The sequence below is a fragment of the Jaculus jaculus genome, chromosome 2 (genome assembly GCF_020740685.1).
Source record: "Jaculus jaculus isolate mJacJac1 chromosome 2, mJacJac1.mat.Y.cur, whole genome shotgun sequence".
Lineage (NCBI taxonomy): Eukaryota > Metazoa > Chordata > Mammalia > Rodentia > Dipodidae > Jaculus > Jaculus jaculus.
The window spans coordinates 71,320,586-71,333,031 of record NC_059103.1 but is presented as its reverse complement, the minus strand read 5'-3'; the positions used below and the strand labels follow the sequence as shown (position 1 = coordinate 71,333,031).

The window sequence follows — 12,446 nt, the reverse complement described above, 5'->3', positions numbered from 1 at the left end:
ATTTTTTTTTAAATTTCTCATTTATTAATGGACCTCATTGGCTAGCAGTTATAAGTAGCATGCCATCTGTAGAACTACAAATGACCACAAATCAAGTTTTCTGTAAGTTTGGCCTTAATATTTGTGATGAAATTGCTAGACTTTACCTCTATTTATTTCCTTCACATTATCTAAAACAATATTGCAACTTCTGGGAAAAATGTACTCATGGCCTACAGCCTGGGGCAGTTATTTGTCTCCACAGTTCAATTTTAGAACACTAATCCCTTCCTTTGAAAAGCCCCTGACCCATGTGCATACAGCATTATTGAGAAGGATTCCCACTCAAGAAACACCAAAATCCCAAAGAATAAGAAGGTAAAGATTAAGTTTAGCAGAAATGAAATGAAGTCTTGGATTTTACTTTATAATGGTGTTATTTTAGTGGGCTTGAGTTTATTTTCCTTTCAAATATAATACACTGTTCTTATTGTTATTGTTTTTGTTTAACCCTAAGAACCACTTTTGCTTGCATTATTGAATTATTGGGGATTTCTTACAACTGAGACTTTTCATTGATTGTCATACACATTATCATTTTAATTATGTCCACATTTATTAGACACTAAATGTGGGACATAGTCATCCAAAGTCAGTTTGGGCATCCATTATACTTAAATTTATGCAGCAGACAAGTTTATCATCTTAGGTGTATTCATCTAAGATGCCCAAACTACCATCATTTTATAATAAAATAGTTTTCCCAATAACAAGAAAAGACTCAAATTACCTGGGCATGCATGTGCATTCTAAATAAAAGCCAAGACTAAATGGAAATAACCTGAGCTTAGAGGATTCTACAGGAGGAGGAAAATGCAGAAGAGGAGGAGAAGGAGAAAGAAGGAGGACAAGTAATCCTGACCAGGGAAGTACCATACTCATGGATGAAAATCTTGCCCCCACATTCCCATCATCCTGTTTAGATACTGTTTTGTCTTCAGGTTCTCTTTAACCCCTGGAATGTGCCCATCCCTGGATTACACTCCTATCTCTTCCTCCTTATCCTGTGTTAGTTACCCACTTACTGCTTTTGGTAAGACTAGTAAGAGTAAATGGATACCCGGAGCAGATATTGGATAAAGGCTAGAGGTGTGGCATATGCACATGTATACCTGGCCCACTGAAGTACTTTAGTGGCCTGTTTTCTCTCTATTCCACAATGCAGGAGAGCTGTTTCTTTAGCTCTCTACTGAGAGTTCCTGCTTTGTACAACTCCTCCCCGACCCCTTTCTCCTTCTTGCTCTAAGTTTAAGCCTGTTTTTAAGACCTTTTCAAGCATGCTATGACCCTGTATCATCTTTCACTATGATCTCCTGGATGTTGTCATTATCCCGTCTTCCTTATTTAAAACAGTTCTCAAAATTACAACTTTATTTGTTTTAATTTTTTTTTCCCCTGTAGTTTTGTTTGCCACTCAATGGTAAATAAAACTCTTGTATTCACTGTTTTGTGTGTGTGTGTTTATTTTTATTTATTTATTTTTTCTTTTGTTGAAAGCACAGTCATGTTCTAACCCAGGCTTACCTGGAAGTCACTATGTAGCCTCAGGGTGGCCTTGAACTCACAGTGATCCTCTGCCACCGGAGAGTGCTAGGATTAAAGAAATGCACCACCATGCCCAGATTCTTTTCTCCTATTTATTTATTTAATTGTTTTAGTATTCACAATACCAATTCTAGACAAAAGAAACACTAAGCCACTCTCAACCACCCATTCTTTTCTTTGCTCTGACTGAAACCAATTCCTTCGATGTGTTCAGACTCTGCTGATCTGCTCATGCCTTTGCCACTAGTTCTCAGCAGCAGCAGCAGCTTCCACATTCCCACTGGCTTTCTCTGACTCAATCACAGCCCCAGGCTCCTGTTTTCTTCACCTTAACCCTTCTGAGAAAGCCTTGCTTTTAAGTGTTTGTCCCACTTGACTGGACCATCCTGTAAAGGGACGTTGTCATAAAGAACATTACAGTCTCTATATTAACTATGTTTCTCATTTCCATGACTCAGTACCTGAGGTAAGTGAAGAAAGGATTATTAAAGTGCATCACATCAGGGATGCCATGGTGGAGAAGCAGTTCCACAGGGGCTGGACAGACAGGAAGCAGAGAGAGAACATAAAATAGGGACAACTTAACAAACTTCAAGGCCCACCAGGACAGGCACACTTTCTCCCACTCTGCCCCACCTCAGGTCCACCCTCAGCTGGGAACCAAGTGAGCAAACCCATGTGCCTCTGGGGAACATTTCATACTTAATTAAGAACAGTCTGTGACTTAGGACAAATACGAAGTTTTCACATCACAAGATAATTAACCTTTTATATTTGCCTCATTCTTACAAAAAAAAAACTACCTTAAGGACAGTCACTATAAAGTAGTGAGGACACAATGTTTCATCTGTTATTTACATCTTGGTATACTTAAATTGAAATAAATGGACTAAAGCAATCCAAATGAAGTTATTCCCTAATTTCAAAGAGCTGTATTATTACAAAATTTAATAAAGAAAAAAAATCAATTAGTGAAATCTGGGCATCTCTGTTAACATCAATTCTTGCTTTTAGTAAAAACCCATGCTTATGTACATTGTACATTTCCACCATTCCACCCTTGTTTTATAACTTGAATCTGATTTATTAATTTCCAAACTTTTCAACATAAAAAAATAGAAATAAAGGTAAACAAATTAGGAGAAATAATTTATATTAATTTCAAGAGTATGATTTAGTCTCAAGAATCAGTTACAAACACTGGGAAGATTTCATTTAAAAGATATATTTTTAGTAAGCAGTTTCTGATATACACACATACCTTGTTTATACCATTTAAGTATACATTTGAATAAAATTTTCATATTCTCAGATATGAGCAGCCATCCATGAGTCCGTTTTGGAGTATTTCACAGCCTCTATAATCTTTAGCTATCAATCCTACTGGTTCACCTCAACTTCTCCACTGCATTCTGAGCAACCATTACTCTACATTTTGTCTCTATGGATTTTGCTATTTTGGACTTTCAGCTGATGACAATCATATAGCACTTGTCCAAACCAAAGAAACACAGGCAGATGATAATGCTTCCAAGTGGCATTTACTTTTTGCTCCTATTTCTTCAGGTTATGTTCTGTAGATGCCTCCCCTGAACGGCTCATTTCCTCTCTTAACTCAAATTGCTTTGCTATGTGTTTACAAGAATGCCCCTTGCTCTAAGTGGAAAAAATATGAAATCTACACATCTCTTTGCTTCTTATACTTTAAAATATGACTTACTGATGAAAATAATGAAAACATTGAACTGAAAAGATTTGTCCAGTTAAACTCCCAATGAACTATAGCCTTCTAGACTTGATATGATTGTGCTTATCTTTCTGTAGTTGCATTTGATGGGTGTTGTAGCCTTACCCCTGCAAACCAAGCTGTGTCATCAATTACATTTTGTCAGAAAATCACTATGAGATTGAATGATATATGTTTTGACCCCAAAGCTGCAATTTGGAATATTGCATTGCTTTCCTTAATTCTGAATCTTAGCACAGATGGGAAATATAGCATACAACAAGGGCTAATTCAGACATTATCTATACTACAATCTCAAGCCATATTCCTGGGCCATAGGCATATTGGGGGAAAGAAAAAAAAAAAAGCCCTAGCAGGGCATGTGGTGCACATCTTTAATCCCAGCTCCTGAGAGGCAGAGGTAGGAAGATTGCTGTGAGTTTTAGGCCATCCTGAGACTACATAGTGAATTTCAGGTGAACCTGGACTATAATGAGGCCCTGCCACAAAATAAAAGCCCTGAAATCACTCATTCACACACTGCTAGGAAAGTAGGTTTTTATTTATTTATTTATTTATTTATTTATTTTTATTAATTAGTTTTGTACTCAGTGAATACAGTCAAGTTGGTACCATTGTTAGGCTCATCCATGTCCTACCCCCTCCCACTGGACCCTCCTTGTTGAGGTATATGGGTCATGCATTATGAAGTTAGCCCACAGATATGGGTAGGAGAAATGTCTCTGCATATCATGATCCAATGTGTGGCTCTGACATTCTTTCCACCCCCTCTTCCACAAAATTTCCCTGAGCCATGTTGGGTTCACTTTGGGTCTGCTTCAGTGATGAGGTGTTGGGAGCCTCTATCTCTGGATATCTGATTTGGTAGGAGTTGATTGTTCTCTGTGTTGATATCTTGCACCCTTGTGGTGGTATCCAGTTCACTAAGAAAAGAGCACACTTGCTTATTTCACCAATTATTCTTTGTTTCACCTGGGGCCCTTTTGAGTTATGATGGGTGGTTCTCTCCTTAGGAACTACATCTATCTGAAAAAGAGAAGCAGATTCTCCAATGGATAGTAAAGTTAGCACCAGACAAAGGAGATAACCTTTTTTTTTTTTTAATAGACAATTTAACAGATGGAGGCCTTGTTGTAGCCCATGATTGGTGGTAGCTTGATGATGGAGAGCAGGCTCATGTTTGATATGGTTCTGACTTGTTTCCAAGCTCTAGCTATGGGTCATGTTCCACTGAGCGAATCCCTTAGCCACATCAAGAGTTGGTTTCCCACCATAGCTGTGTGCCACTATTGCACTTGTGTGAGCATGACAACTGGTTATTTGCTGCTAAGTAGGTTAGACCATGAGTTGCTTGGACAGATATTGGTCATTTTCCTCCAGTCGCCTGTGTAGCACCTTCTGGCACTAGATACACTGATTGTCTGGGGACTGGCTCTCTTTCAGCTTCCAGCCATGTCATACCATTTTACATGTCAATGGCATATGGTGTTTTCAGCAGTAGTGTCTTACCACTAACCTTTGGTGGGTCATCACGCACACTGAAGAAAATGTTCCTTATCCCTACTCATTAAGGGAATGCAAATTAAAACAACCATGAGATTCCACATTACACCAGTAAGGATAGCAATCATCAAAAAAATCAAATGAAAAAATGCTGGTGAGGATGTGGAGAAATAGGAATCCTCATCCACTGTTGGTGGAAATGTAAGATAGTATAACCACTTTGTAAAGCAATATGGAGACCCTAAAAAAGCTCACTATAAAGTTACCAACAGTCCCAGTTATTCCCTTACTGGGCATGTACCCTAAAACCTTTAAACCTCAGTCCAGAGAGGTTTGCTCAACCATGTTTGTAGCAGCTCAATTTGTAATAGCTAAGAGCTGGAATCAACTCAGGTGTCCATCACTAGAAGAATGGATAACTAAAATGTGGTATATCTATACAATGGAATTCTCCACAGCATTTTAAAAAATGACACAATGAAATTTGAAGAAAAATTGTTGAACCTGGAACAGATCATTGTCAGTGAACTTACCCAATCCCAGAAAGATAAAATAAGTTAATTAATTAATGCTTACACTTTGTGAGAGTCAGTCTTGAGAGAGGGCTCAGAGAGCCATTCACTTGTCATAGAACAGCAGGGTCAGCTCAGTGAAGGCTGCTAGTCATATATGTCTTTTCTTATTATTTCAGGGCCCTTCCATGTTACCTACTGTTCACATTGCTGGTAGAAATCACCCAACTAAGAGCAGCTTGTGGGGAAAAGAGGTTTATTTTGGCTTACAGACTGGAGTGAAAGCTACATGATGGCAAGGGGAAACAATGGCATGAGCAGAGGGTGGACACCTCCCCCTGGCCAACATGAGGTGATCTATAGCTACAGCAGAGTGTGCCAAACACTGGCATGGGGAAACTGGCTATACCATCCATAAGCCTGCCGCCAACACTACACTACCTGCAGGAGGCGCTAATTTCCAAATTTCCACCATCTGGGAACCTAGCATTCAGAACAATTAAGTTTATGGGGGACACCTGAATCAAACCACCACACCTACTCAGATGTGAAGAGCTGTGGAATTCCATGTGGATAACTAAGATGTGGTATATCTACACAATGGAATTGTACAAAGCAGTAAGAAAAAATGACACAATGAAATTTGAGGAAAAATGGTTGAATCTGGAACAGACCATTTTCAGTGAACTTACCCAATTACAGAAAGATAATCACCACTTAGTCTCACTTATCTGCAGCACCTAACATTAATCTACCCAAGATGCCAACATACCCAGCAAGCACTTTGAGGACTAGACAATAGAGTGGGTGTGGAGGGAGGGGAGAGCAAAGGAGGGGGTGGGGGACACAAATGTAGACCCAACAGGCAATGGTACCATAAAATTCTACATCCTAAAAGGCAGACCAAATGGTTGAACCTTCACCAGGCCTTTAGAGGGAACACCTGAGTCACAAGAGAGTACAAGGAAGACTTACCTAATCTTCTTCAGCCTCCCTCTCTCTCTCTCTCTCTCTCTCTCTCTCTCTCTCTCTCTCTCCTCTTTAACTCTATTATACTAGTTGTCTTTTTCTTCCTTCTCTTTGTGGGCACTGACCTGTAACTCCCAGTATCAGCAGGTGACTATCATCCACAATGAGCTTTTGATCAGAGAGACTACAAGCTTTCCTAAAGGAAAGTAGACTTTAATCGAGTTTTATATGTAAATAAATGTATCACAGCCAAGATTGAATGCTACAAATTATTACTTTAAGCAAAGCATCACTAAGGAGGTGCATCCATCTAAGTTTTCTCAATAACAAAGAGGACAGTAAGCCTACACTGATGACCTTTAGTTTATCAATGGTGAAGATTCTGAGAGCTTCTCTGCAGGTAAGCAAAGATCACAAAACAAGGGCATGCTAGAGATTTGGACTTTGATTCCAAGTCTAAGAGGATTCTTATTGACTGTTTAAATAGCACAAGGGATATTATCTGACTTTTACCTAGAAAGCCTTAAATGTCCCCATTTAGGTCTTGAAATAAATCTAATTCACTTTAATAGAGCTGGGTTATTGGCACATATACACAGCAAGTGGAGGTGTTGTCATTTAAATTCCTATTTTATCTTTTAATTTGCTCCAAAGATTGCTTTCTAATCAATAAAACCATTTTCTAAGATTAGGCTAAAAATTTAGTTCCAAATGTCTGATTCAAAAGCAAAAAGAAAAACATACCAAAATGCATGTTTCATCCTATGTTATTCACATTTTAGGAGAAATTTTATGTGAAAATAAAATAAAAGAGTAAGGATGATGTACATCTTGTCTGTAAAAGATGGTTATAAAAATAGGTGTTGAGGCCAGGCATAGTGGTACATGCCTTTAATTCTAGCACCCAGGAGCAGAAGTAAAGAGCATCACTGTGAGTTCCAGGAGTTTGAGACCACCCTGAGACTACATAGTGAATTCTAGATCAGCCTGGGCTAGAGCAAGACTCTACTACTATAAACCAAAACCAGAAAATTTAAAAAAAAGAAAAAAAGCTGGTGTTGAAAGAAAAGTGAGATGATAAAATTTGCTTGAGAAAATATCTCCTACTGGTGTGGTGCTTTCATACCAGGATTTAGGGGTCAAAAGCTAAGGGAGGAGGATCAAGAGATCAGATGCAATGACTCTAAGATTCTTGCTTGCAAAGCCTAATGGCATGGGTTCAACCAACTAGTACACACCTGAAACCAGATGCACAAAGAGGCACATACTTCCATAATTCATTTGCAGAGCCAAGAGACCCTGGCACACCCATTCTCTCCCCACCTGCCTTCAAAATAAATAAAAATAAAATCTAAACATTGGGCTAGAGGGATTGCTTAGTGGTTAAAGCATTTGCCTGCTAAGCCAAAGGGCCCAGATTCAGTTCCCCAGAACCCACATAAGCTAAATGCACAAGAGGGGACACATGTCTGGAGTTCATCTGCAGTGGCTAGAGGCTCTGGCACCCCCAATCTCTCTCTCTCTGCCAAATAAATAAATTAATTAATTAAATAAAACATTTAAAAAAATCTGAACATTAAGGTAATTTTCAGATTTAGTAAAAGGAAAAGAAAAAAAACGAATACAATGTAGAAACAGCTGAAGGGACTCCTCACAGAAAAGTCTGGCCAAAATAGTGCAGTTCTTGACTCAAAATATCAGAATTGGTATAGCATAGTTGATTTATTTCACCTTTTTAGTAATATATCAAAGTGATGATTTGTTTGGGTTAACCAGATATTTTTTTTTGAAAACATGTAGATGCATTGTAAAAATATTTTCTCATTTTCTAGAACTAACAGTGATCTTATGCTGGGCTTTGAAAAGTGTGCCTGTTTTTAAATCTCATCACTCCATGCAAAGAGGTTTCATCAATATACACAACAAACTACCAAAACTTCAATGCCCTTCATCTTGAACATGCTAGTTAGGGATAAGAGAAGGTAAGTGACAGTGTCAGAAATGAATACACATTACAGCAATTTAGAAGCTTATTTGTGCAATAAAGAAAGAATAAAAAGAAGATAGGATTGGAAATGTAGTCTCAATTAATCAATATTAAGTGTTTTAGAATAGATTAGGTCTAATCTTATTTTAATGCCATGTGATTTTACTAATTTTAAATGGACTACATTAGAGAGTCTACCTATAGGCAATAGCATCAGTGCTGATAGTGAGCTAAACCACACTTAATTTCTATCTTGCTGACTGTCACAAATCACTCTCCCCTATCCTTAACATGCCTCCAAGACAGGTACAGAATCAGAGCACTGTCTTCTATGTCCTCTGTTGCCTTTCTTTGCACTTGATGAAGACTGCAGGAATGGATTTTGGCTTGGTTCAGAGTAGAAACAATAAAGGGAAAATGTTGATTGTTGAGTTAAAATTTTAACTTCTAATAGACTTCAGTCTGTATTATCTTATTTTTCATTTTTAAATAAATATATCTGAATTAAATAATTTTGAATTAATTAATTAACTAACAAATAACTACAAGAATGAAGAGCTGGCATAGTGGTTGAAGTGCTTGCCTGCAAAGCCTAATGACCCAAGTTCAATTCCCCAGTACCCACGTTAAGCAGATGTGTAAGATGCATTGGAGTTCATTTGCAATGGCTGGGGGTTCTCATATGCCCATTCTCTCTCTCTCTCTCTCTCTCTCTCTCTCTCTCTCAACTAGATAGATAAATAAAATATTTTTAAAAATTAGCTACTAATGCTTTTCTTTAAAAAAATATTTTCTATTTCACAGTTAACTATATTCGGTTCTTAAAATGGACATTTATGCAGAACTTACCTGTTGTAAAATATTTCATGCTGAGAGTGTTTAGGAGGGTTATATATTCTAAAATTAGGCAGCCCCAATGGATGTTGATTATCTTTTCAATCTTTTCAATTATCCTATGTTAAAATTAGTAAACTTCTTCTTTGTAAAATATTATTCATTTACAAGTTTCTTTGATTCTTAATATCATTTTCATCCTTCTTAATCTGTAATAATGAAATAGAATTTTTGTTTCTTTTATATTAATTTAGATTCCTTTTGTGTCTTATTTTCGTTTTCCATTTAGCCCAAGAGTTAATTACTACTACAATATTCTAGTCAATGTTTTATTATGACATTGCATTATGACAAATGCTTGATGTGTGATTTCAAGCATACAGGAATATAATACTGTTTAGAAAGTCAGATGAGTCTGTTCCCATCACAAACACACACACACACACACACACACACACACACACACACCTAGATTTTGTTCATCCATTTTGTTTAAATAAAGTGTTCTTCTCATTATTCGGCATTCAGGAAGTTTTTGCCCAGAAGAGAGCTTGTTTACCAGCATATAAGAAATTAGCATGAGAATTGAGATATGAAATTAAATAAGAATACCCACAATGTATTCATTTCCTATAGCTGGCTTGAAGAAAATATCTCTTCAAAACATAATCAATATTTTTGAGAAATAACTATTTCAACGTCCATTGTTATTAATTGTTGGATGTCTCAGAAAACTTGTCTGTAAGTAGATAGCTCTATGGGAGTACTATCAGTTAAATAAAGAAATAAGTCAGATTTACTTAAGTTCTGTCTGGCCTACACTTCCTATGTTATTCGTAGCCTGTTTAGTTTCTTGGCTAACAGTTCTATTTTGAGGTGATTAAAAACATCCAATGTGATTGTGTCTTTCTAGGGAGGTGCTGAACATAATATTCCAGTTGTCATTTCCAAAATCTCCAAGGAGCAAAGAGGTAAGATACTTCCATGACTCCATATTTGTCATTAATCTTTGAGGCTTTGGTAGAGGGGTAAGTCCTTGATCAGTTGCGGAATGGCTAGTACCAGATTTCCCAAGCTCAGGCAAGAAGAGGCCAAGCTTGATTCTCAAGTTCTATGCTCAGGAGAGCTTCTTGCACAGGAATGAATGTGGTGAATATTTCACATGACCATGTATAAATTAGGGACTCCATGGATTTTCAGTTGGTCATTAAACACACAGGCAAAACTAGTGGATGTGAGACACATCTGTAGGAGACAATTCCAGATAATTCTTAATCTTCATGTACAGCTTTACCCAATTTCCTTTCTTGAGAGGCTTCATCAAGGAAACAAAATGAATATGTAAATTGATGGTTGCTTCCTGAAGATTAGTGAAACATTGTGATGTTTACAGGTGAACATAGAGCTTGTATCTGGAGCAGCTACAACTCAGACTCTTTCACAAAGATGTTATATGTGCATAAAGTTAGCAACTATAAGGTATGAATTGTAGAACAATGTAGAAATATCTCTATTTCAATAAATAAAGATGAATAAATCATATTATAACTTTGAACTTCCATTCTTATGGATATTGCAAAATGCTACCCATGTAAGACAGTTAAATTTTTATTTTATTTGTTCAGTTTTATAATTAACTTAAGAAAAATTTTCCTTTCTCTGCCAAAAAATGTCAAAGTGTAACCACTTATTCTTTTCCTTCCTAGCGGAACTTTCAGGACTACTCTTCATTGGGGATGCAATTCTACAGGTGAATATCATTCTCCCTGGGTGATTGGGACTTACAATCAGGTTTACAGAGTGCCGTGTGAAGCTATGGTGTTGCTTTCATTGCAGATAAATGGAATCAATGTGAGAAAATGCAGACATGAGGAAGTGGTGAGTTTACTTTTCTTTTTCCTAATGTCACACTTTGCCAAATCCAGGTGAACTGCTAAAATCCACATCATTAACTATGCATTTATTAATTCGTTATAAAGATGCTACTAAGGTTTCCAAAGTTCTCCTAGTGGAAATTTACTTAGAAATAGATTGGTAAGTACTAACTAGAATGAAATACAATTTGAAGAAATTGAAGAAATACTTAAAATGGCCAGTTGCACTATTTTTTCCTGTTGATCTGTCTGGTGATAATCACTTAATATATCTTCAGCTTAAATTAACTTCTAACCATTTAAAAACACTGTTTATCAACAATTAATTGATTGTCAAAAAATTTAGAGTATTTTAATGATAGCTTAGAAATGAGAGAACATATAAGGATTGTATAAGTCTCAGTGTATGTGTGCATTGTGTTTGTGTACTGTGTGAGTGTGTGGGGGGGTACATGTATTCTGGCAAGAGGAGAAGGAGGAGAGGCATAAACAGAAGAAGAGAAAAACTTAAGGTCAGAAGTTTTTAAAAGTTTTTTCATTGTGATTTTTTTTTCTAAATGTCCAGAACAGATTAAATAGTACAGTTTAGGTAGTTTGGGTGAGCACAATACATTGAATTTTAGCATCCATTATAAATGGTCGCTTCTAATATATCCTTTGATAGGCTGAAAAATTTCTATTGGAGGTGAAGAAACAAAACAGAAAGTAATTACACAATGTTAAACATTTTGAGAAATGTCTACCATGGCTGAGTAAGATGTTAAAGGCCTCATTGAATCTTGGTACTACTATTGGAAGAGGAGGAAAAACAATTTTATTTAAAATTTTAATACTCAATGTTCAAAGAATAATAAAAGGGAATTATCTAAGCATTTCAATTTTCACAACTTCAGTTTACATGGTTTGTAGATCCACTGCTCTTTTGTTAAACTGATACATTTATGATATGGTTCTATATTTATGATACATTTATATAATTCTGATATATTTATGCATCTCAAATCTCAGAAGGCCAACCTTAAATGTCTGTGGGATGCTACCTTCACAAGTACAGCTGTTAATAAAAACCTTGATTATGAGCCAATGATGTAACTGATCAGAGTTTTTAAGAATTTACCTGTGGACTTTGTCGTCACAAAATCTACTTTGGGACATGCTTTTGCCACTCTGTATTGAAAACCATGTTAAATATGTGCATCATAAGTCTATAGTTTTCTGTATATTTATATGTACTGTATATGTACAGATCATGGCAATATTTCAGGAAATTTTCAAGCAAATGAGACAATAGCAATTTCTACATATAGTCATGTAAAGAAAGATACTATAATTTCAGTGTTTTTAAAGTACCAGGTGATTTTTAATTAATTATTCTGAGAGAAAAAACAAAGTGCATTTTCTTTTAAAGATATCTTCTGTTAGTTGAAATAATGCTT

General features: G+C 36.4%; 1 protein-coding gene across 4 annotated transcripts in view; it reads left to right on the top strand.

Moving 5' to 3' along the window:
* Positions 1 to 12,446, top strand: part of Sntg1 (syntrophin gamma 1) — a 922,134-nt gene that overhangs the window by 537,771 nt on the left and 371,917 nt on the right. For all 4 annotated transcript variants that reach the window (XM_045143328.1, XM_045143330.1, XM_045143327.1 and 1 more), the window contains 3 exons: positions 10,050 to 10,107; positions 10,843 to 10,886; positions 10,973 to 11,014. In XM_045143328.1, the coding sequence (XP_044999263.1) occupies positions 10,050 to 10,107; positions 10,843 to 10,886; positions 10,973 to 11,014 (144 nt within the window). The remainder of the gene's footprint in view (positions 1 to 10,049; positions 10,108 to 10,842; positions 10,887 to 10,972; positions 11,015 to 12,446) is intronic.